The sequence below is a fragment of the Lissotriton helveticus genome, chromosome 7 (assembly GCF_964261635.1).
Source record: "Lissotriton helveticus chromosome 7, aLisHel1.1, whole genome shotgun sequence".
Lineage (NCBI taxonomy): Eukaryota > Metazoa > Chordata > Amphibia > Caudata > Salamandridae > Lissotriton > Lissotriton helveticus.
In genome coordinates, this window is record NC_136068.1 from 1,387,818,316 (window position 1) to 1,387,845,431 (window position 27,116).

At 42.8% G+C, this 27,116-nt stretch overlaps 1 protein-coding gene across 3 annotated transcripts in view; it reads right to left on the minus strand.

The window, feature by feature from the left end:
- Positions 1-27,116, minus strand: part of TBCD (tubulin folding cofactor D) — a 2,437,462-nt gene that overhangs the window by 1,460,765 nt on the left and 949,581 nt on the right. For all 3 annotated transcript variants that reach the window (XM_078654702.1, XM_078654704.1, XM_078654703.1), the window contains one exon: positions 13,811-13,967. In XM_078654702.1, coding sequence (XP_078510828.1) covers positions 13,811-13,967 — 157 coding nt within the window. The remainder of the gene's footprint in view (positions 1-13,810; positions 13,968-27,116) is intronic.

Below are 27,116 nucleotides of genomic sequence, written 5' to 3' on the forward strand. Positions count from 1 at the left end.
CGCAAAAGTGATCAATTATACTCACTGAAGAAACAGTAATTAGTGTGGGAACCAAACCCACGTTATTTAGTTTCCAAATGATAAGTCTGAAAGGAAACAATGGAATAGAGTGACCTACTGTTTATAAAGGCTTAATATCTGCCTTTATGAAAAAATAAGTAACAATCTTACCACACTTCTTCACTTTTATGTAGTGTCCGACTCATGTAAGTATCTCCAATTCAACAGCGGTGGTAAATCGAAAAGGAATTGAGTTCCGGAACGTTTTCTGTAAGCGTGTATAAATGATGATTAATCCCTACGAGATTAGTAAAGTGCTGTCCGAACGCTCGATAAGTACAAACAATTCTTACCCGAACTTCCACGTTTCCGAACCCCTCAAGTAACTGCGTGCTTATTAAACAAAGTGAGAGTTATCCTGCAATACAACGAAGTAGAGTTTTAATACTCGAAGTATACACGTATATTTATCGTGTTTCGAGTGTGCTATTCGCGAGGAATGCTTACCTCCCGAGTCTGATTTGAAGACGCAAGTGCTCGATGGTGCTGGCGAAAATAGGTGCACATCTATTTTCGCTCACACACGCTCGAAGAACGTAAGAGAACTGTTGAAAAGCAAAGGAACACCTAGCTGTGGCAGATACAAAGGCATGAACAAGTGTTACAATTGTGGACAATGCAGCAATGTGATCACTGGAAATTCCTTTCCACATCCCAAAACAGGCCAAAGCATCAAGCTTAAACATAATGCAGACTGCAATACCACAGGAGTAATATATGCAATTCGGTGTCCATGTGGTTTAGTATATGTTGGTAGAACATCCCGAAAAATCAAAACCAGAATAATAGAGCACAAGAGCACGATAAGGAACAATCAATTGTCATCTAGTCTAGCTACAAATTGGATACAACAGGCACATAACATCCCACAAGTTCGCTTTACAGTTCTAGAAAAAGTTGACTGCACCACAGGTACAGATAATCACACACTGTTAGCTAGAAGAGAAACATTTTTGATAAAATATCTAGGAACCATGAGTCCAGGGGGACTAAATGACCAATATGAATTATTGTGTTTTTTATAAAATGTCAACCATAAGTTCCTCCAGTTGTTTCTCAATATTCATAGAACGGTCATGATGTTCTACATTTGTTCTATATACAGTCTGGTTATCGTTTACCATTGAACCACTAAGATATAACGTAAATGACATGCATAACATTTAAATGTGATGAAAAATACTAGCATAAATCATTGTAAAGAATTGGCACAGATTTATCCAACTCGTCACACTTTCATCACAGTTTTTCATCTCCTGGAGCACTGTTTTTTATAGCCTTAAGTACTCGTTGTGAACACTGCGGATTTTGAGCATTTACTTTATCTTTTGAATCATCTTCGAGAGACGCATATTCGGTATCTTACACACAAATCTAATGCGAAGATTTGTATCTGAACAATAAAGTTTTGTTTCAGAACGTTTCTCGCGCACGGGATCCTTTAAAAACACGCAGCGGTCTTCCGGATGTTTACACTGGAGCCAGCACCATCGAGCACTCGCGTCTTCAAATCAGACTCGGGAGGTAAGCATTCCTCGTGAATAGCGCACTCGAAACACGATAAATATACGTGTATACTTCGAGTATTAAAACTCTACTTCGTTGAATTGCAGGATAACTCTCACTTCGTTTAATAAGCACGCAGTTACTTGAGGGGTTCGGAAACGTGGAAGTTCGGGTAAGAATTGTTTGTACTTATCGAGCGTTCGGACAGCACCTTACTAATCTCGTAGGGATTAATCATAATTTATACACGCTTACAGAAAACGTTCCGGAACTCAATTCCTTTTCGATTTACCACCGCTGTTGAATTGGAGATACTTACATGAGTCGGACACTACATAAAAGTGAAGAAGTGTGGTAAGATTGTTACTTATTTTTTCATAAAGGCAGATATTAAGCCTTTATCAACAGTAGGTCACTCTATTCCATTGTTTCCTTTCAGACTTATCATTTGGAAACTAAATAACGTGGGTTTGGTTCTCACACTAATTACTGTTTCTTCAGTGAGTATAATTGATCACTTTTGCGTTTCTACTCAGCTTTGTTCACCACACGTTATTCCTGCTCACCGGGAGGTGCATCGTTATTTTTGATTATGAGTATCATATATCCAGTGCACTAACATCACCATGAGTTAGAACGTCTGTTAGTTTCACCAATATCTTATTAATCCCCACGGCTTTATGAATCTATCCCACTACACAATTTGTTTACCTTCTCGCGAAAAGTTGGATTTGCGAATTCTATAAATAGGCATGGAAACATTTTAGGGTCATCAAATGCACATTGTTACATTGTGTTGTATTTTTGTACATTACAGAATCACGCCGTGGCATCTCAAGTCACGGATTTTTGTTTTCAGTCTACAAATTTATAACCCCTGAAGAAGGGTTCAACGAAACCCGAAATGCATTGGGAATTATTATTTGCATTGTTTTATTAACTTGGTAAACCACGGACAGTGGTTTCTCGTTGTAATTTTGATGTGAAAAAATATTGATGTGATTTAAATATGTGAAGTATTTCTTTAAACTTGCACATGAATATGAGCACATAAATTGGAATGCTTATAATTTTTGTTTACTGGGTTACTTTTTGAAAAATTTCTGCATTAACTGTTTTTTTAAAAAACAAGCGTACACACAGAGAAACCTTAGGGACACAGGTAGAGAACCCTGCAGACTTGGGTTTTCCCAAGCCTCTACAGGGCAGTTTCCAGACAGGGTTGTAGGGACAACCTACAGCAGGGCACTCCCTTCCTAATTAACTATTGATTACAGTTAAAAATTTTGAGCACCTTCGAGTGCAGGTCTAAACCATGACAGTGTAGTAAATCACTAACTCTCCATATGCCTAAAACACAAATGATGAATTGGTTCTGTGATGTAACTGCTGCTCATGTAAAGCACTCCAATACCTTTGGGTTGAGTTTGCGCTATATAAAACTGCATCAAAAAAAGCGCTAGCGAGTAGGTGTGAGTTATTTAGTGTAAAACTGAGTGACAATGCGTAAGATTGAGTGCAAGAGAGGGAGAATGAATGAGTAAAAGTGAGTGAGAAAATCGAGCAAGTGTGAGCATGTGAAATTGAGTGCGAGTTAGTGAATGTAAATTAGCATGAGGGAGAATGTTGTGCTATGCTTGCGAATCTGCTTTTTGGCCCTTGCAAAATACTGGTATTGGCATGCCGGAGGCAGTTATTAACAGACAGGGACGTGGCACACTAGAGATAAAGCTTGATATATGACACATCCATGGTAAAAGGCTATAGCAGGCATACTGGAAGTAATTCTTGGTATTGTTCTGTGGTATAATGTCCCCTCAGTAAACAGACAAGCCCAGTCTTCAATAGGATTTTCTTCTTATATTATTGTTAGCAGTCAATTATTCTCGTCACTGCCTTTGTTGATCATGAATTCCCAGCAGTTTTTCATGAGTCTATGTGTGCCCTCAGTTGTGGAGATCGACAGCAGACTAAAAGGATCAGTATGCAGATATCTAAATTGGGACCTTTTTAGATGGAACAGGAGATCATTCCACACAACAGAGCGGTGGGAGGGCGTTGAGGAATCTGCCATTAGACAGAGTATCCAACAGAAAGAATGTTGCTGAAAGTATGTAACTTGTTCTGTCGATGGAAAATTCTAATGGCAGATTCTTCACCTTGTGAACAAATGCAAAAGCAGTACCTCCCAAGTGGTGGGTCTGTGAAATGGCTTAGACTAAAAAGTACTGCATGACTGAACAGGAAACATGCCCATCCCAGCGTATCTGACTGTCAAGGCAATAATGCATTGTGGACACGTGCACTGATGCCCACACAGATGCCTGACTGATATCCAGAACAAGCACTCTGTGTGCCAATGCAGTAGCAGCTTTAGGTCCTGGTGGAATGAGTCCTCCTCAGGCCTTATTAAGGCTGCTTCTTAGCCAATGCATAGCAGAGCTTAATACAGAGGGCAAGCCATCATAAGATGGTCTGTTTCTGCACCACCTTGCTCTTCTTTGCACCAGAGAACCCCACAAGAAGCTGATCATCCAACGAACGTTCCTTGGTACAATCGATGTAAATGCTCAGTGGGCTTTTTTTGGTCCAAGCAATGGCTCTCTCTTCTTCTTTTGAAGGATGAGGCTGAGCAAATAAGATGTAGTGCTAGAGGCACTCCTATGTTTTGAAACCACGTGATGACCTTGACAACCATTATTTGGATTGACTTTTGGCGTTTTATTTTACCCTAGCCTGAATGTACAACATTTTTCCCTGCATGGGTCTTGTTTACCTTGAAGATATCTTTCATATCAGTCGTAGTTTTAAAGTGGGAGCTGTCACAGCGTAGAACAGCTTGCCAAGAACAGAACGTGGGGGATCTGCATTTGAAAGAGAGAATGAGAGAGAGAGGTGTGTGGAACGTATTTTTTGGTCTCGAAGTGCAGTGTTGTGAGCAGTGGTGCACAAATGTGCATTGTGTTGTACATTGGGAAGTATTATGAAGTTGTTACTATTGCCTTTGACATGCCCTCATGTCATCTTGAATTCTGACTCTGTCTTGCTTGAGCTTTTTGCGCACACAGGCAGGCCCCCAGATTACTCAAGTTGTTTAGGTTATTCACTTTCAAAGTTGCTTTGTTATTGTTGAATGTACCGCCGGAGACTTTCATAAGCTTCATTAAGATAAAGGCTGGACACATGAAAATGCAGAAGGAACGTGAGAACTCCTTTGCCCTAGAATTTTTGCATGGAAAGTGGCCAATTCCAGTAAGTTTCCTTGGCACATTGGGACGGCCTCTCGGAACCTTCTAGTGTGTTTTCAGATTATAAAGCAGAGGCTTGTTGATTTAGGAACTAGGATTGAAGCCTGAACGGTGTACGCATCTTTAGTGCAGGAATCTGGTTGCTGAGTCTCCTGTCCTCAGCTGTGAATCCCCCGGTCTGGAGTGGGCCAGGATGAAGTTTGCACCAGATAAAGTGTTTGATTTTTTACTGTTGCCATTGTGATGTGTGGCTGTTTGCGTTCCAATTCAGTTTTCAGTGGCTAAAACAGTCATTGTGATGCGTGACTGTCAGTGTGTACCTTCAGTTTCCAGTGGCTATAATCATATGAGGTGTTTTCTTTGAGTATTGACTTCGTGATGTGTGAGTGAGTCTGAGTGCACATCCAAGTTAATCATCTGAAGTATTTAGTGTATATATATATCTTTCTGATTTCTTGCAGGACGTCCAGCATTATCTGCTTATTGAGTTTTACTCATAATATTATCCATGCATTTTACAGTTGCATTTGCCAAAGGGTGGTGTGGGGGGGTGAGTAGTGGTGGTGGTGAGTAGTGGTGAGTAGTGGTGAGTGGTGGCGGTGGCGGTGGTGGTGAGGACACATTTGAATGGTGTTCATTTGACATCGGGGAAAGCCTTTCTGTGAGAGAGCAGTGCATAAATAAAACCCCAAACCTTATTCTGAAAACAGTGGAAGAGTGGTATTCTGTATTATCTGGAAGGGCGAAGCAAGAAAGAAAGTCGTAATAGCAATGGCTTGTCTGACATGAAAAAGTTTCACTGTTTTCAACAGGAACTCAGCTTGAGTTCTTAATATCAGTTTGACCATGAAATAGGTAGTATAAAGTCGCTGCACTAAGAAGGCCTGAAGCACAAGCTGAGTTGGTATTAACACAAACAGAAAGCCCACGGTCAAGAGGCATAATGAACAACTGTACAACTGCTCGAAAGAGGCACACATTAGGAAATTGAGGACCAAATTTAAAACCCACTAAAACATCGCAAAGGACTTTGGTTGATATGTTGCAAACCTTTAAAAATAATGCATCACACCAGGTGATTTCAATAATAATGGCTGGTTTGACAAATGCAAAAAAGTAGACATGGTCAACAAGTAACCTTTAACAGTGCCCCCTGCAAGTCCTTGCTGGGCCAAAGATAGAACAAAAAAGATAGCATCCAATAGTTTTGCACTGCAATGGGTCTGTCTAATGGGTACCACAAAAAACCACAAGCGTATGCCAGAACCAGCGAACATTGACTTTGTGGAAGAGTGCTATCTGTCAGAATGTCAAGATATCACACTCCCCTGGCCCATCCGGAGCCCCCAAGATGATTTGGGCCTGGTAGTTCCTGAATTTCTTCACAACTCAGGGCAGGAGAGGTAATGGCGGGAAGGCATCAGGGGTCCCCTGGTCCACTCTAGGTGGAATGCGTCTTCAATAAAGAAAATCTTCTTGGAAACTCCAGCATGAAAAATGTTGACATTGCGGGTTCTTGACGGTGGCAAAGTGATTTGTGCCAGGGTTCTCTCTATTGCTGGTAGACACCCTGCACCACCTCTAGGTGTAACTGCATTTGTGATCCGCTAGGCGTCGCTGGCTGAGTTTGCCAGACCTGGTGTTTAAAGATCCTGCCAGATCGAGCCAGTTCAATAGGTGAAGAAGAGCCTTACATGACCCTGGACTCCACCCTACCATGCGTGTTGCAGTATCACATGGCACTGACTTTGTCTGCGAGAACCGGCACCAGCTTCCCTTTGACGGTTGGCAGGAAGGTCTTCAACGCCAAGAGAATAGCCTGCAACTCCAACAAAATGAAGTGGCAGCAGGTCTTCACTTGAGACCAGAGTTGATTGATTTCCATAATTCCCAGAGCCGACCAAACCCAGTATTGACACATTTGTCATCGCGGTCAACTCCAGGTGAAATAGGGTGAGGGGTCTACAGCTGGTTCAACTGCAGATGGGCAGCCACCAATGCAGGTCTTTTGTAGTTTTCTCAGAAACCTAAATGAAATCTGCCAAGTTCCACTGGTGTTAGGCCCACTGAGACTTCAGATCTCACTTCACAGCTCACATGTTCCATATGGTACGGTCGGTGAACCGGACTCAAAAGGCCAATAGGCCAAGAAGCCTCAGAACCATAGACACTAAGACCCAGGACAGAGACTGAATCATTGGGACCACAGACCAAACCTCCTGGGCTCCCTGGTCAGGAGGAAATGCCAGAAAGCATACCCGATCATGGATGGGTACAATGAAAGGAGGCCTTTGTGAAGGAGTCAGGTGTGACTTCGGCAGACTGACTGAGAACCCCAGCGATCTCAGGAGGTTTGTCATCATCAGGAGGCTGTCTATGACTGACTGTAGCGAGGCTCCCTTCAACAGCCAGTCCTTGAGGTAGAGGAAAACTGGGACCACTGACCCACGAAGATGTGCAGCACTATCATCATCTTTCTGAACACAAGAGGGGCACTGGTGAGGACGAAAGGTAGAATGGCAAACTGAAAGTGCTTGTGGCATCTTGAACTTGTCCTTTAGCAGAAAAGGGTTGAGAGGGCAAAGATCCAAAATAAGACGAAGGCCTTAGTCCTTCTTCAACACAAGGACGTAGCGGGAATAACATCCATCCCACACTTCTGTGGTCAGCACCTTCTTTATGGCTTCTTGGGGAAAAAGAGCAGGCACCTCCTGCCACAAAACTGACAGATAGTCCTCCGCAAGCTGCTCATATGTAGGCGGGCATGTGCAGTGGGTTGAAAAGGAAAGGAAGAGAGTGCCCCTTTGGACCCTCCTGTTGGATGTGATGCTCTATCACCTAAACGAAGTGGCTGTCAATGCCTTTTACAGGATGGCTGTGTGCTGTTAAGGGTGTACTAAAGAGGTTTTGAAATTGCTGCCTAAGGGGCATGGGATTGTGACATACACTGCACCTGGTGGCCTGGTTGTTTTCTGTAAGGCAGGGTCCAAGGTTTTGCAAGTGTTGGTGCTTGACACTGTCGATACGCAAAGCCCATGGCATATCTCTGGGAAGGGCAAGACAGTTACGGGGGATTGCAGACTAGGTCAGAAAGCCCAAGGAACATGCCACAGCCCCGCACTCCTTGAAACACTCCAGGGCAGTGCCTGCCTTCTCAGCAAACAGGCAGGAGCCATTGAGGGCATTACGATTAGGGACATCTGGACATCCCCAGAGATGCCTGTGAATCTCATCCTTACATTGAGGCTGAGCTCCATGCTTGTCCCAGTATCACTTCCTAGACAATTAGTGGTGTCTAGGCCCCAATGGATGACAATTTTGGCAGCTTACCAGACATGCTAGATGGTTTGGGCCATGGAAGCCTGTAAGACTTCTGGGATTGCTGTCAAGAGCGCACCTGTACCAAATAACATCATGATTGGGGGAGGGGGTCAAGCTTAACCCCATCACCACCGTCCTCTCTGTCTGAGCCAAAAACTTGATACAGTATGTGTGAGTGCACAGTGATGGCAACTGGATGGTGTTCGAATCAGAAACATTAAGTACTGGCTGCGCTGCATCAGGATCTGGATGCGGCCTACGTTGAGATGAATTCAGCTCAGAGTGGAGACCATAATAGGATAGGAACCCTCTGGTGCTGTGGGGTTAGTGAAGGTGTAGAAATCTAAGGGAGCAGTGCCAGGGCCAAAGTCAGCACTGACTCTGGTGAGGTGCACTGGAGGTACCACCAGTGGACTGATCCACTGGTGGTAACCTGACTGGAGGCTCATAGCTATTAGTGAGGTGCACCTCACTAATAGCTATGGGTGAACTAGAAGCATGCTGAAGATGCGTAGCATGGCCTCTCTTTATCCTGCTGGGATGTCACCGGTGGACCTGGGAATACAGGGGGCATTAGGACCAGAGTTGGAATCGGCTGCACGCTAGAACAGAAGTGAGACCTGGAAGAACTGTAATGCCCTTTGCCTTCTCAGAATATTGAGAGTAGTATGAAGGGGCCTAGTCCCACCTGGATTTCTTGAGCTCTTGTGTTTATTTTTTTGTCTTACCCAAAGATTTCGACCACAGGAACGACTTCAGGAGCAGAAGCAGGTCCACCGTCTTGACTTCCACCATGGGTGTTACATGTATGGAGCTTTGCAGTGTTTTGCCATGGATAGCATGGCCTCATTTTCTCGGAAGGCCTTCGCGTTCGTATAGGCGTAGTGATCGCAGGCCTTTGCATTGTGTTTTCAACCCAAACACAAGAGGCACACCTCACAGGGATATGTCACAGATATCTGCTCGCTGACAGTGCCCTACAATGTTTAAACCCTGTAGTCTTAGGGGTTGACATATTCCTTTGCATACTGGAACATTTTGAAAGATGATATGTATTTCCAGAATGAATGCAAGAGAAGCTTAGCTCCGGGTCCACGTCTAAAGCTGCAGAAAGAAAGGAAAAGACCTGAGTGCGTGCAACAGGACATATATGCAGCTCCCTCATCACTTCCGGGTCAGAACAATGTTGGCGCGCAGCTGCATGGCACTACCTACTGGCGCACAGGAGCATTGGTTTTTAAGTTGAGTTGGGTAATGTACACAAACTTTTCATCAAGTGAATATCTTCTTCATAAAGACTAAAAACTAGGCAGAGTCGTAAGAACTTGACTTGAAGCTGAAGATTCTCCACAATGGAAACTGGCTCAGTTGTAGCATATGAAAAACGCCAGTGGTAAAATCTCTTGTAAGTGGACCTCAACCTGTTGGTTCAGGAAGAGAAAGAATGGTCACACTTGCGACTATTCCTCTTAAAGTATTAGGAATGGCATGGAAAGTTCTCAGTATCGGGAGGAGAAACACTCATTATGAGCCATCCCAACTCTCGAAGCACAAATCAGAGCTTTTCTCCCTTTTATGAAATTACACATATAAGTTTGACCGCCCTTTTCTTGAACAGCCACTGTGCACACCTCAGTACCATGTGCCAAACCGATGCACAATATTCATTACCCATGCATGTCAAATCCTTCCATGTGCCTTCTGCAGTCCAGTCAACAGATTGATCAAAGATGGGAATTTTGGAGGCAGTTTGAAGTAGAACTCCCCAAATCATCATGGAAAAAGGGGAAACACACTTAATCCTGGCATCTGTAGCATTACCACAAAAGGAACCAACATCACTGACAGCAAGCACAGTCCTGGGCACACGTGGTGGGGATGTCACAAAATTGCTGTAAATTTTAAGTATTATATAAATGCAGCGGTCGACACCAGCATGAGTATGAAATGTTTTATATCAAGAAACAATGACTGTGTTGAGCCAAACATCTAGCCGACACGTGTTTCGTCACCAGGAATAGTCCTGTGACTCTTCAGGCTTCACCCGGCAGTTTCTCCAGACACTGGAGTCAACCCTTCTATACTCTTGAGGCATTACATGAGCCGCACCTCAGCTAATCTCTTCGTGACTACCGATACGGCTTGACTCAAACCCGCGGCCGCAATCACACATTCAGTTCTTTGAACACGATGCGGCGTGCCTTCCAACACCTTCGCCTCCATCATTTGGATTCCAACACATGCCCCCAACCGGGTTGTAATTATCACCGTTTTTTTGGGTCTGCTCTCCACATCACTCCAGACACGCATTAGCCCTGAAGAGTCACAGGACTATTCCTGGTGACAAAACACGTGTCGGCTGGTTGTTTGGCTCAACACAGTTGTTGTTTCATGATATAAAAAATTTCAAACTCATGCTGGTGTTGACCGCTGCATTTATATAACACTTAAAATTTACAGCAACTTTGTGAGATCCCCACCATGAGTGCCCAGGACTGTGCTCACTTTTCAGTGTGGATCTTGTGATTCACACAATTCTGGGGGTTATCGGGTTAGTCCTCCGACCTGGCAGTACCATACTAATACAAGTCCGCAGAAAACAACACGCGCATTAGCCTAAGCGCCATTCTTCCTGATTTCGCTAAAAACCCCACCCCTAACCATCACTGACAGTGGATTTATGAACTCCGTAGCAGTAGCAGCCACAGGGGCAATCTCAAGCAGCATATATTCAATGCACGAAAATCTTTGAGTCGGATGCCTCGGAGAGGTTTCTAAATGGAGAATCTTTGCGAAGCTCATCCGTTAGAAGCCTCCATCAGCTACATAACAAATAATTATTTGGGTTTTTGGTACAAAATCATGTTTAGAGAAGGATTGATAACTGGATTAAAAGAAAACGCAAAACCAGGACACAAGGTTGTTTGATGGGGATAAAGGTAACGAGGAAAAAGGTTTTCAGAGTTAATAGGCCTGCACTCCGAAAACATAGACATGATGAGCGCATCTACTTCAAGAGCTATCCAAAAAGGAAGGACCGCTTTATGCAGTGCATCCCACAGGTGCATTATAGAGGGAATTAGAAAGTAAGAAATCTGCAATTGATGAAATATCTAGCTATAATTAATAAGAAAAGAAAGGAGCTCATTCAGTAGCCCAAAGAAAAGCTGCCAAGTACCTTATTTACTGCCCCTATTTTAAGACTTTTCACAAAATGGAAAATGTGAATTGTAGTAATCTCCGGAAACCTATCCGTCACGTCTTGATCAAAATAGGCCTTGAAATTTCCCTTTAAATCTGCGACCACAACACAGACGTTCACAAAGTTTGGTTGTAAAAATAATCCTTCCTGTTGCAACAGAAAGACCTCTGTGAATGAAAGTTTCCATGGAGGACTCGGACTAAGATCCAATAGATACACATACCGAGTCCATCCCATCCCGTTTTATGAAAAGGATTAAACTCAGTTCAGAATGAATGCAACTAACATAGATCTTTCTCTTACAGCAGAACAATAATGTACACATTTTGATTTGGATTCGGGCAAAATTGTCCAGCAACAGAATGGCCCAGCAGGCAAAACACATTTCAGGGATTTGATAAGCACGTCATTAAAGCCTTGTTACATTGTAGAACACACACTAGTACATCTAAATTCGATTCCATTCCAGCATTATTTTAAAGAGCGTTGTTTCCGCCTGTTACTTGAGGAATTTCTAGTGTGGATGTGGACAGTGGGGCAGGGTGTAAAAAGTCCACATTTGTAAAGCGCACAATCACCCGTTAGGGTCTCTAGGCGCTGGGGGGCCGTCGGGAAGATTAAGCGAGCTATTGCCCAGAGTCACATGGTGCTGGGCTAATCTGCCGCCGGAGCCGGGGATAGAACCGTGATCCCCAGATTCCAGCGTCAGTCGCCCTGGCCGCGGCGCCACACCTCTTAGTTGCCTTTCCCTGAAAGGTTGAGCCCAGACTGGTGTGACCAGTGTTCTTCCTACAGAAGGGGCCTAACAGCCGTGAGGGTGATTGGGTGAAATTTACAAAATAACAAGTACTATAGCATACACATGTTCTTTCCAAATAAAAACCTAATATCAGAAATTTGTGAAAATATTGCAGTGCTCATAAACTTTGGGCCAGATGTAGGTAAAATCAGTTTTGCGAGTCGTTAATAGCAGTTTTTAGTCAATCGTTATTAAGGACTCGCAAAATGGAATGTATGTAGGAATTGCAATAATAATTAATATTCCTTAATTGCAAATTACAAATTGTGCTTCACAATCAAGGAATACCTTTCCATCCATTCTTATGGGCCTGGAGGCCCATAGGAATGAATGGGAATTGCGCACACAATTTGCGAGTACCCAATAGGTACTCGCAAACTGCGTGCGCACTTTCAAGGGTGCAAGGGTTCCAAAAGGACACCCTGTTGCACCCCTGAAATGTGCATGTGAAGAAGCAAAAAAGAGATTTTTTAAAGGAAATCGCAAATTACCACCAACTTCAAGTTGGTGGTAATTTGCGATTCCTTAAGGCAATATCGCAATTTGCAATGTCTACTAGCATAGCATTTAGGGAATCGCAAATTGCGATTCCCTAAATGCTTGTGAGTAGGTATTTGCCTTCCTACATTGCACACAGCTGAATTGTGATCGCAAACACTGAAATTCTGCGATCGTTTGCGATCACAATTTGGCTTGCTACATCCAGCCCAATATAATTGTCACTTCAGCATTGCAACATCAGTAAACCTAGTGTACGGTCATCACCCAGCCAGCAACCCCTAAATCAAAATTACAGTATCTACTAGGCTAGTACCAGACAAGAAGGAACAATACATTATGGTTCGGAACGCCCAATTAGCCACAAGGCATGCTTTTATAGTGCATCAATCTAGTCCAGCTAGGCCTTCACACCAGGAAATCCGTGATCGAGAGGAATGCAGCGGGACACATTCAGTGACAGGCTTTACTCAGTGTCCCTATGCACATTCTCTCCCTAAGTTCCACTTAATGTATGCAAAGCAGTCTTTACAGATGGCACACAGCTGCTTGCTGTCTTATAAAATGATTCAAATATCAATACACATCTGGTTACCCTATAAGTTGGTCGCAATCTGGTTTTTAAAATCACTTTTCCGTAAGTGGTGCTTGCCAGTGTTTTTCCAGAAAGCACAAAGCCCACGCAGCAATCCAAGAACCGTGTCTTGCAAACTTCTGTCCACTCTTCTGGCAGTACCCCTCCCTATTAACACTTGGTTTCATCCTATACCTGGATCTGGGATTTGATTCCTGAAAAAATACCCCTAACTATACAAGAAAGCACTTATATATAGAATAAAAAGAATAAAACAATCAATCTCTGAGCGTCAATGTTGCACCGTTTCTGGTACAATGCGCCTCGAGTGGAGTATGTGATGTGCACCTTACTTTGGCTTGTGCACTGATGGTTAAATCAAACCGATAGAATAATATGTGCACCAAGAAACAACCAATGGCATCACCACTGAAGACTAACCTTCCAGGATGCAAAGTCTGATTGACATATGCAACTCAACCTATCTGGCGTAATCAAAGACCCATAGGACAAGGACTGTGGGAACCAGCGCTTGGTTTCTCAAGACTCTGCCTGACAGAGAAGATTTGTTACCCTAATCAAGGCCAGAAAGAGGTGCTTACCTTGCAATTTCGTTTACGAAAGGCTTCAATTCTTCAGGTTCATAGGCACGAGCAAAAGCCCAGCAAACATAACAGGCTGCGTCGCGGACATTGGATCCAACGCTGCAAGCACCGCGCTTTTCATCGTAGGTCAAAGCCTTCAAGATCACAGGAACGACTGGAAAATAAAGGATACATCAGGGAGACTAGCATTAGTTTAATTTGATTTGCACTGAATTTGAGCTTTTAAAATAGAACAAAACTCCACTGATGGAGGAAGAAGCAAAGATAGTGTGCATAAACAAACAAAAAATGCACACACCTGGATTATAGTTTATGTGTTGACCCTGCTGTGGTTTGTCTGGAAAAGCACATGGGAATGAAAGACAACTGCAATAAGGAATGTGCTGCTTGACTGCGTCTTGCAACTGCTGTGTACATCAGAGGTTTGGTGGGTATGAATTTAGTTTACTTAAGTTTAGCGAACAGTGTTTAAACTAGTAACTACTAGTAACTAATTGTCCAAAAACCAAGATGAAACAAAACAAAAAACAGACACAGTGATAAATAAACACAACCCAGGTGCAGAACTAGAACATGTGGGTTCTACCAACGGACGACACAACAACCCTCCCATTTTCCGCGCTGTAATCAAAAGCTCACATAAGATGATTACTTATCTGTAGGAATAGTTTTGCAGATTGAAGAATTTTTCTAGATTGCACGTACTGTGCATTATTGCATGATGTAGTGGTTAGGTCTGGAATAGTCTCTATGCTCTTTCTTTTATTTTTTTACATGGGGGTCGGCATCTACTATATGGCACTATGTCCCTCCTTAGATGACATCAGACGTATGCCTGTTAAGCCCCTTTACGTGGTCGTCTTTAGATTCTTTTATTTCTGTAATCTGCTGTGGCACCTTCCCTTGGTGTAATTCTTCTTCATTTCCCTGTTGCAAGCATTTCTCATCTTTTGGGGAGGAGGAAGAGTTGCCACAAAATTCGTTAAGATGCAAAACTACTCCTACAGGTACATAACCATTTCGTTTTGCAGCATTAATCTTTCCTTGATTCACATGCTGTGCATTCACTTTGTAGAGGTATGAGTCTCTTGGGAGGTTAGGTTACAATAAGTTTGCATTGGCAGACAGTGTTTTATCACTTTCGGTCCCACCTGAGCGTCAATGTTTGGCTGGATGTCTACACAATATTGTTTGATAAAGGTGTGTGTTGAAGACCATGTGGCTGCCTTGGATATACCCCTAGTGGAGACATTAGCGATGAAGGGGAGTGCTGCCCCCTTTTTTCAGGTGGAATGTGCATGTGGTTTTCCTTCCAAGGTAACTCCTGCTGCTGAATGACATTTGGGGACTGCCTGGACTATTAACCTGTCAATAGCTCGCTTGCTTATTGGTGAGGCCTGTGCAAAAGAAAAAAAATGGTTTCCATTCCTGATAGTTTTTGTTTACTGAATGTAATGTAATGCATGAGGGCTCCTCTGGAGGCTTGTATGTGAAGGCGTTGCTCTGCTCGACATTGTGTTTGCTGGAAAAAAGCTGGTAGCTGTATGTTTGATTGACCTGGAAGCCTGAGACCACCTTTGAATGAAAGTGTGGATTTGTTTGCGTTACCACTTTGTCTTTGTGGATTTGTAGGTAAAGCTCTTGCACTGTGAGTGCTTGCACTTGGCTCACTCGTCATAGGCATGTGTTAGCCACCAAAAAGGCTGTCTTTAAGGTCAAGAATTGTAGCTCTGCACTATGTATTGGCTCAAAGTGTGGTTACATGAGTTGGGTTAGTACTATATTAAAGTTCCACATTGTTGTGGGTGCTGACCTTTGGGGTGCCAGTCTATTTGCACTTCCCAGAAATCTCTTAATGACTGGTGCTTGGAAGAAGTTTCTGCCTATTAGACCTCTTGAGTAATCTACGAAGACTGCTAAATGCACTTTCAGTGATGCATTAAAGAGAACTTCATCAAGTAGAAAAGTAGGGTATCTTAGTATTATTGAGTCATGTGCCCAGTTGATTTCGAGCACTACCCCGGTGCACCCCTGTGAGTGCGTTTCATGGTTCTTTTTGAAAAGGGGAGGTGCCCCAACTCTGTCTGCTCAGACGTCATATTGCCGAGCTGAGTGTGTCTGGCTCTGGATGAACCACTTGGCCCGCCCTCCCGCATCGTTAGTAGGTCCTGATGCACTGGAAACAGCATTATCCTGCCCTGCACTATCTCCACTAGTTCTGAGAACCAAGTCTATCTTGCTCATTGGAGGCAGATTAAGATTAGTGACATGGTTGTTTGCTGGCAATTTCTCTATCACTATTTGTATTCCGGAAAGGCAAATCCAAAATTCCCTGACCATTCTATCAACAGGGCATTCCCAGTGACTAGCGGTTTGGGAATCTGGCTGCAAAGTTTTCGTATTTCACGTTTTCCAGGGTAGCAAAGAGATCTGTTGATGGTGTACATCACCTTCTGAACATCAGGTCTACCACCTGTTGTTTCAGCTCCCACTCGATTAAGGTGCTTGCTTGTCTGTTTAACCTGTCAGCCTCTGTGTTTTGTACTCATTGCAGGTGTATTGTCACCAGTGTGATGTGTCTCCCTATAGCCCACATCGAAATATCCTGTGCTAGCGTGGACAGTTTGTGTGATACAGTCCTTGTCTGTTGAACAAAAACGTAGTTGCAATGTTGTCCGTTTGGACTTGTAGTGTTTCCATTATGTATGTCTAAAAGGCCTTCAATGATTCCCCAAAACAAGCATTTCTAGACTCTTCCCTCCGACTCTTCCACTCAGAATCCCTTTTAACTCATCCCAAGCCTCCTCCTAGTGCTATGACCTCCCAAAAAAAAAGTCTCAATTCTTCCCTCTTCTATCCCTCCACTATCCTTTTCAATCAAAATAACAGGCTAACATGTCCACTTATCAAATTTCATATTTCACTATTCTAATTCACCACTAATCCTTTATGAGTTCCAGTGTAGCGTGCTACTTGCCGAAAAAGCACCTCATCGGTGGCAGCAAGCACTATATAAATGCAAACCTTTCTCCCTCTTCTATCCCACCGCTAACCTTCTCTATCCAAATAACTGAATAACATATCAACCACTCAAATTACTTTCATATTTCACTATACTAATTGAACACTAATCCCTTAAGGGTTCCGGTGTAGCGTGCTACTCGCCAAAAAAGTGCTTCAACACACAATCAGAGGTAACAAGTGCTATATAAATGCAAACTTTTTTCCCTCCGCTATCCTTCTCAATCCAAATAACTTACTAATATCCACGACTCAAATTACTTTCAGATTTCACTATACTAATTCACCACTAATCCTTTATGTGTTCCGGATTAGCGTGCTGCTCGCCAAAAAAACGCTTCAGCACCCCATCAGGGGAAACAAGCGCTATATAAAAGCAAACCTTTTTCCCTCTTCTATCCCTGCGCTATCCTTCTGAATCCAAATAACTGACTAACCTATCCACCACTCAAATTATTTTCATATTTCACTATACTAATTCAACACTAGTCCTTTATGGGTTCCGGCGTAGCATGCTACTTGCCAAAAAAGCACTTCAGCGCCTCGTCAGGGGTAAAAAGCTCTTTATAAATGCAATTCTTAAGGTCTAACACATTTCTGTGTTTTACTGCATCCTGTGGGCACCACAGGCCTCTGATCTTCGGTTTGACCATATGGCCCCCGCACCTCATGTGTGAGGCATTCTCTGTGATGGTGATAGTGGGTGGTAGGTGTTTTATGTTTCACCGCTGTACCTCTCTGTCAACTGTTACAACTCCCTCTCACCTGTGACCATTGTCTCTGTAGCCACTCCTGTAGTGGTCTCAGGTGTAGTCTTCATTGGGGATTAGTAGTATTCGGAAAGCCAGCATGCCTATCAATTTCACAACTGCCCTCACATTCAGAGCTTGCCCCACTGGTAAAGGCAAATTTGTTCTTTCAATGGCAGGATTCTCTTTGAACGGGAAATGCTTGGGATTCTCCAGAGTTTAGACTTGCTCCCAAGAATATTTTTTCCCTCTGTGGAGTAGGTGACAATTTGTCTAGGTTCAGGGAGAATCCTACGTGGCATGGAGTTAATATGGCAGTGTTTATACTGTCCTGAAATGTTGTGAAATAATTTGCCTTTAACAACCAGATGTCTACCTATGGGTATACATGCTCTACTTTCTCCTCTGGTGAGCGGTCACACAGGCCAGGCCTTTTGTAAACACTCTGTGGCAGATTATATCCCAAATTACAAAATTTTGTAGTGGCAATGTACCTTGTCTATGACGAACCTCAGGAATTTCTTTTGTCTGATGTTCATCAGCATGTGTAGGTATGCACCCATGAGGTATATAGTTGTCATGCCCTTCACAGTCGTGTGATGACTCCTTGCAGGTTTGTCATTTTTGAGTCTTGACATACTTGTTATCATTAGGTCTAAGCTGGTTCTCAAAGTTTTGTCTGGCTTTGGTATGAGTAAGAAGACAGAGTAAACGCCCTGATCTATCTCCTTTGTTGGAACTCTATCAGTAGTTTGTCCAATAAATCCTCAACATCCTTTTTGAGGTGACTTTGTTCCTCAGTGTTGACTGTCCTTGATTTTTGTCTGATGCTTGGTGGTTGTTTTAGTAGTCTGATATGGTATTAGTGTAGAATAATGTTTAAGACGTACTTGCTAAAGTTGATGGTACTCCACTGCGCGAGGAATCCTTCGATTCTACCCCCGTGTTAGATGTGGGAGAACCCCTGATGAGGAGTAACTTGCCTACAAAACGATACAACTGCCAGTACTGGAAAACCTTTTTTCTTTTTTTACCTAAACTACAGCTATTCAAGGAGTAATTCAATCACTAGGGGCAACCAACAAAATCAACAACAGAATCCTCAATCTTTTTTAGGCAGAGGCCAGCAGCGAGGAAGAGGCAGGTCTCGCACCGGAAATCAACCATGGGAAATGAGGACCAGACGCCAGTATTACAGGAACTAGTGGCAACATCATCCCTCTTTAATCTAACAGACCGGGAACTGACCCCGTCCGAAACCACTGTCTTGGAAAAAGGCCTCTCATTTGTCCCGGTTAGACCGACGGACTTCGTTAAAATGAAGCTAGAAGCTATAGAGTTCTGTAGGAAGTTACGTTTGAAAACATTTTCTATGGACACACCTGAGGTCACTAATACGGAAACAACGGGCTTTCGACCAAAATCTTCATTTTGCCCACCAGCTTATAAAACCCCAAAGGAGGTACTCACTTTTGAAAGGGCTATTCTATCGGGAATTTCAGCTCTGGAAAAAAGAAAACAATTTGTCAACTTTAATTTGACTAAAGATGAAAAGGATGCTATTTTCACATTGAAAAACGACAAATCTCTTGTAATAAAGCAAGCAGATAAGGGGGGCGCTGTAGTCCTCTGGGACATTAACAAATATAAGGAGGAGGTCAAACGCCAACTAGAAGACCCTACTTGTTACAAAAGAATTTCCTATAACCCAGTCAAGGAACTACAAAATGAGCTCTTTAAAATCCTCCAAGATGGCCATGAGCTAGGGATTATTGGACCAAAAGAACTATCTTTTTTACAAAATAAGAACCCAAGAACACCGGTGTTCTATATCTTACCAAAGATACATAAAAATTCTAAAGAGCCCCCTGGTCGCCCAATAATTTCAGGATGGGAATCCCTGACCGAACCAGTTTCTAAATATATTGACTATTTTTTGAATCCTCTAGTCAGTAACGTTCGGGCACATCTTAAGGACACAACTGCCTTTATAAATCAAATAAAATCTGTTGAATTTGATGAGAACAAACAACTAATGGTGACTATGGATGTCGTGTCCTTATACACGCAGATACCGCAAGAACAGGCATTAGAAACTTTGGAACTGTTTCTAAACCAAAGAGAACAACCCAGTAGAGTCCCTACAGATTATATCATGAGACTTGCAAAGTTCGCTTTACAGAAAAATTATTTTGAATTTGATACAGAATTTTTCTTTCAAATCAAAGGGGTTGCCATGGGCTGCCCCTTTGCACCGGAGCTAGCCATCTTATTCATGGGGCTTTATGAAAACCATTTCGACAATCGACAGTGTAGGTCAGCTCGACTGGCACTGGGCCATGCTATTAGAGCAAGAGATAGGGCCATGATTAGTGTAGCCAGAAAATCTTATAATATATGTATCCTCCAGGCAAAGAGACAAAGGGATGAAGAGCATTGGGCAGAGTTAAAGGAGGCTTCTAGTAGCAAGGATTCCAGGCTTTTTTGGAAGATTATAAAGTGGGGTAGAGGCGGTACCCCTGATAGGCCAGACAACAATGTGGCTGAGGAAGCCAGGGTTGAGTATTTTAGACCTCAATATGCTGAAGCAAAGAAGGATGGGATAAGGGAAGTGTTACCGCCAGTTTTTGCTACTGATGACCCGTTTTCCCTCGAGGAAGTCGAATTAGCTATTTGCTCTGTTAAAGGGGGGAGGGCACCAGGATTAGACGGAATACCGTCAGATGTCTTCAAAAACGACACGAAAAGGTGGGCGAGGTATATCCTATTACTAGGTAACGCAATTGCCAAGGGTGGGGTGGTCCCTGAGTTGTGGCAAGGTGCCATTATCATACCTATCCACAAAAAAGGAGATCGATCTCTCCCTGCCAATTATAGGCCAATAAGCTTGATTGCAACCATACAAAAAGTTATGGGGAAAATGGTTGTAAATCAGCTTATGGACTGGGTGGACGACAATAACGCCCTTTCCCCCTACCAAGCAGGATTCAGGCGGGCCACCAGCACAATTGACCAAGTCTTTCGTTTTACCATTTTGCGGTGGAGGACGGTATTGCTTGGCAAAGGCTGCCTGTATGTTGCATTTGTCGACTTGCGGGCAGCCTTTGACTTGGTCCCAAGGCAAAAGCTATGGATGGTATTACATAAATTAGCCATACCAGCTGAATTCCTTACCCTTATCATGCGATTGCATGAATGTAATTTTGCAAGGGTTCAGTGGGGTGGGAATGGCGAGGCATCCTCAGACTTCCCGGTAGAAAGGGGGGTCCGACAAGGTTGTGCAATGGCACCCCTACTATTCTCACTATTTATTAATGGGATTGTGGGGAGGATGTTAGATGTTAGTGTAGATGCACCTTAGTTAGCGGGGGTCAGGGTCCCGATCCTGATGTTCGCTGACGACACGCAAATTATGTCTAAGACTCCTGCAGGTTTACAGCGTGCCCTACATATATTTGATGATTTTTGTAAAGAGCATGGCCTTGAAGTAAACGTGGGCAAGACGAAGTTAATGGTCTTTTCCCCGCGCCATAAAGCCTACCCTAGGGTATTTTTGAATAATATCAAGCTAGAGGTGGTTAGCGAATTCACATATCTAGGGGTTCAAATAACAGATGGTTTTGGCTGGTCACATCATCTTGAAAAAACGGCATTAAAACACCAGCAAATTTCGGGGGCACTGCGGGGGGAACATAGGAAATTAAAAACTAAACCCATTAAGCCTGTCCTTATAGTGTATGATGCAAAAGCTCTAGGTGCGGCCCTATATGGGGCAGAGTTGTGGGCCTGGGAAAACCTATCTACCTTACAGACATCAGAGAACAGGTTTTTTAGAGGAATCACGGGTGTACCCCAGAGCACCCCCCTAATCCCACTGCTCTCCGACCTAGGCAGACGATCAATCAGTGATAGAGCACGATTGCGCCCCATTCTCTACTGGAGACGTCTTTGGACAACTCCAGAGATTAAGCATTATGCAGATGGATTCCTGGCAATAATCAAGGAAGACAACTTTCATAAGATCAACTGGCTAAAAAATCTAAGGGCCATGTTAATTAAATTGGGCCTTTTTAATCTGTGGGATAATCCCCAGGGAGAAGTCTTCCCAAGCAAAGAAACCCTCAAGTCTCAATATTGGGATTGGGTGGATAGTAGCCTTTTGAGGGGCACGAGATCTGATTCTATGGCTGGCCGCTTCTTGGAGGTTAAAATCTGTCCAACATTGGAAAACTATTGGGACAGTATCACTGCCCCAATGGACAGGAAGTTATTTTTCCAACTAAGGTCTGGATCCCTCCCTTTAAAAATATTGACTGCAGGATGGCAGAATCTGACCTCTAAGTGTTGCCCAGTGTGTAAAGTTGCTACTGAAAGTCTAGGTCATTTTTTATTTGTCTGTGATGCCTATTCGTTACCAAGGAGGGTTTGGCTAACCCCAGTTTGCAAAAATCTTGGGATACGATGTAGTGTAGTGGCTATGAGAATTCTATGTACATCCACTGATGAGCCGATTGTTCTTGGAGTGGCCAAATATTTGGGGTGGGCTTGGTCCATTAGGAGGAGGTCGATAGGTAGGGTTTAACTAATGTAGTTTATTAATGTAATTTTAATGTGATTTTTATGTAACTTGGTTTTATATTTATGTATAACTTGAATTACACAGTATTGTATTTGCTTGCACAACTGTTTTTAGAAATTGTATATGTATATGGATGAATGTACTAGTTGTTTTATTTGTATTGTATTTGATTATACGTTGTGCTTTTATGAGAAGTTTCTCGAATAAAGCTTATACTACTACTAGAAAACCATTTTATTTATAATAACAATCCGTACGCAGAGTATATCACAAAATATATGCGTTATATAGATGATGTTTTCTTCCTATGGTCTGAATCGTACGAAAAGCTAAATGAATTTATAACATGGCTAAATATGCGAACTGAAGACATCAAATTCAGCCATCTTGCAAGCAACAAATCAATCACCTTCCTAGATGTCCAAGTCTACGCAACGGATGGAACCTTAGGGACAACCTTATTCCGAAAACCGACAGATAGGAATAAAGCCTTGCACTACACAAGCCACCACCCAAGAAGCCTTAGACAGAATCTGCCATTTGGGCAGTTTTTAAGAATAAGGAGGAATTGTTCGAACAGAGATGAGTATTTTTTACATGCAAATGCATTGATGGATCGGCTACTCCTCAGAGGATACCCCAAAAAATTGCTTAAGCATTCATTAAAAAGAGCTTGGTGGGTCCCTAGGGAAACATTGTTAAAAAAGAAAACACATGAGGAACAAAAAAGGATTGTATGCGTCACCACCTTCAACTCCAACACACACCAACTACGTAAGATGGTAATGCAGAATTGGCATCTAGTGAAAGACTTACATGGTGAATTCCAGGAACCTCCTTTGTTCGCTTACGGAAAAGAAAAAAGTGTGGCTAATCACATTGTAAGAGCAGCTCTACCCCGGGAACCCAAACCTACACTAAGAGGCATGTTGGGACTACCTCCAATAGTGGGACATCACAAGTGCGGCAACTGCACCTGCTGTACATCAACAGAGGAAGGTTCTGTTTTTACCTTCGAAAGAATATATTGGAAACATTTAACCTTCACTAACTGTCTAACAAAGAACATAGTGTATGGAATCTGGTGCCCATGCCCAAAATTGTACATTGGGAAGACTACCCGGGAGGCACTGTAGTGTAGTTCCTATTATCCCAATAGGCTCTGCGCATTGGAATAATACCTTCAATAGTATAGGCCTAGACCAGACGTTAACTAGGTCTACTACTGTCGATATTAGACTTAAAGTTTTGGGTTTGCCAGCTAGCTCAGAGTTCACTAGAAACTTTCTCGAATAGGCAAGGAGGAGTTGAACCTCCCTGGATAGACAAGAAGGGATTTAGTTTCTGACAACCATAGAACATGACAACTTTGCTCTCCCCTAATCAAGAGTGTATCTCGAGAGTCGTGTGAACAAAAGGCAATTTATTTTACTCAGTCAGTACGTGCATTCTTAGTCTCATCAGATTGTAGAGAAAAGGAAGAGACGGGCGTGTTCAATAAAAGATGTTATTTATTGATCAGTCTCTTTTCTCATACAAGAGAAATGGATCGATATTATTGCAATACTTATGGTTAAGGAAAGTGCATACATTAAAAGCAGAAGTATAAAATAATACTGTAAAAACATTGATATGGTTTCTAAGCCATATGAAGGTTTAAAATGAATAAGATATATTACATACACATATACATTTGACTAATCGTACTCAACTGGTGTTTCTAACTACGCCTACCCCGTGTACCTGACCTAAGTCTAATACGTGGGCGGGAATAGAAAGTTACAGTTTAAGTTAAGTTTGTTTTGCCAAGTGACTGACTAAAGAATTCTCTGTGAGGGGTTATTCAGTTCTGTACCTGGAATCTAGGATGGATGAGGGATGGTATCTCTCGTCTCTGGCCTCGATATTCCAGGCTGCCTGCGAGGGCTACCCGGAAGCGCCGGAGCTGGATTTCTCGGCAGGAGAATAGACAGCTTCTCGTTCTCAGCGCGTCAGGAAGGCGGGGCTGCGCCAGCGGGGTCTGCTCTGCTCTGGGCTTCGGCAAGTCTGGCTGCTCCGATCTCGTCACCACCGCGTGTGTTTGCATAGGGCAATATCGGTAATATTTATACCTTTAAGGTGCCGAGATTGACGTAAGGATGGACATAGATACGTCAATAAGGATGTCATACGACCAGGTCGTTAGCACATTCTTTTGCTGAAGTTCTCGGTGAAATCAAAACAATGGCCGCAGGGTTTTTCCCAGGTTGTCATAGGTTTGATTTGTTTTGAGAACTCCGTATGCCTTATCAGGGGCTGGAGGAATATCGCTTGTCTAATTAGATGGCAAGCGTTATGACCTAATCAGATAACACGCTCCTGTGCCGTAGTGTGGCTTTATCAGATAACGGTTCCTGCATCATGGGGGTTTTCTGCCTCATGGGATGGCTGCTAGTTAACTTGTTAGTTTGTTAACCAGAATAGGGTCAGGACTAGGGGGATCGATACAGAACCTATAGGAATACATCACACCCACTCCACGCTAACTATGGACATATTTACTAATCTATGCATAGTAAAACATACAGTAGAGTATCGTGTATACCTTACCACCCCAAAATACATAAATGCATTTTGAAATTATCAAATATACGGAAAAAAAAGCATTTACATGTATTGTATGCACTCAAGCTGTGAAATAATGCTAAAGTAATCACGCATTTGTATACATTATTGCTAAATGGTATATGAGAATTTACACATGAAATGGCTCTTAATACAGAAAAAAGTTCGAGACCATTCCATCACAGAATAAAATAATTATGAACATACCAGCGGGCAGCTAATGTCTATAAGCTATCTAAAAGTAGGAATCTTAGTTCTCTAAGAATAGTTCTTACTTTAAGCAGAAGATAGTGTCCCGAAAAATATGCAAAAATATTTTGGGGCTGCTGAAAAAATTGCTGTCCGTGAACTGGAGGGAAAAATGTTCATGGTATTTTGCTTTTCTAGTTGAAGGCCAAATTCAGGGAACGCCGTGTACGAGCTTGCTCAAAAGTCTCTATTTCTGCTCTGGTGAGAACATCATATCATTTAGACTCTCGAAAAAGTTGTCAACAGCTTCCTGGGAGAGTTCCACTAACTCGGAAATAGGTGTAACCATGCATTCGTGCGCATGATTGTCTCCATTGACATTCTGATTTGGATTGCTGACAGAAGGTCGTACCTGATCGATGCTGCTTTCATTTTGAACCTCACTACCCCTTAATCGTAGTGGTGAAGCTTCCACGAATGCCGTCATCAGGATTGGTAGCCGTTGAGGGCAGCACAAAGCATGAGCCTTTGTTGGACTCAACAATGTTTCTGCATCCATTGGCGCATCCGATTGTAGCGTCAGACAGGTGTCTAACACGCATTCTTCTCCGCATAGCAGGCACCTTAATACAGGTAAAACACATCGATGCCACATTGGTCGAAATGAAAGAAACCAAGTCATGTTCAGGTCTCTAAGCCGGGGTAGTCCCAGGATTTTTGATATCCGGTCCCTGTATCCAATGGCTAGGATTGTTTCTTCCCTTGTCGCAGGTGTTTTGTCTGTGACATGGTTTGCCATAACGAAATATAAGGACTAAGAATAGGATTCCTGCAATTAGTCCTAAAATGAGGGGAAGTCCGCCAAAAATCGAATGGACGAAATCTGGAAAAATACCCAGTATGGCTTTGAATGGTGTTAATGCCATCGGAAATACTGTCTTAAATACTTTTGAGACTCCACTGGTATCAGAAATATTTAAGATTTCATTCAGGATTTCTGCGAAATGTATGGGGGAATTAGTCGATAACAATGAATGTATCTCTGCAGTCGTCCTTGCGACTAGGAGATCATACGTTTCTTTTGATGACGTGAGCCTTGTCGGCGTCTGAAGAAGCACTGTTTTCATTCTGCTTAAAGTATCTATTCGAATAGAAGTAATTTTCAAGTTGGGCCATGCCCTTGCCTCCCTGTCTGGAAAGGAGCTGGGGAACAATAAGCGTCCACAGCACTTGACCTTCGCAGTCGTAGTAACGAGATAAGGAGTCCCGGGCATAAGACTACAGCATCTGCGGTCCACAATTAGAATGTAACTCCCATTATAGAGTCTTTGAAAGAATGGTTCTATCTCTGTAGCAGGTGTGCCTAGCTGGTGACATGAAAGGTTATTTGAGTTCCCTTCACAGGCTCCATGCAAACTAATTCCGTTACACAGAAGTGTACCGCTTAGTGACATCGCACAATTATTGCCACTAAGAAACACTTTCTGTCCTTTATTACTGACACATGCATGTGAATAGGGCAGGTTCCATGTTGTTTTAATGTATCCTTTTCCCAATTTTTCGTACATGCCAGCCTGTATATATTTTTGGCAGTATTGAAACCTGAAGGTTGATATAGGAATATTAATTATCCCATGTATTATCCATTCACTGACAGGTCGTTCTGACATTGTCACTGGTAATCTTTCGAGTTTCTCAATGCTCAGGATTGTATAATCAGCACCCTTCTGGGCCATACTGATTTGTTTATCAGTAAGGTTAAAGATATTGAAAAGTGACGTTGTGTTGATTAAACGCCAAGGCACATAGCCTGAACGCAGATTTTGTAACGTCCAGCCAAGCTGTACAATAGAACGCAATTGAGACTGACCGTGTTGTAACAACAGTAAGTCTTGCGATATTATGTCGATTGCTGAAGACACAATGCTGTCCAGAGAAAAAATTCTGGAGGACAGAGTCATTAACCCATTGTCCACTACAGAAAGTGATTTTTCCAAATTAATACGGTCAATTTCCCGTATCCTTTCTGCTGTCTCAATTTGAGTAACCTTCCAGGCCTCATTGTATGCTGCATATACAGAGGCTGCTATGAAACGCTTTTGACGCTGTTTGCGTGGTCCCATAGTGAAATCACGCAAGTCAGCACCATCAGTAAGTAAAG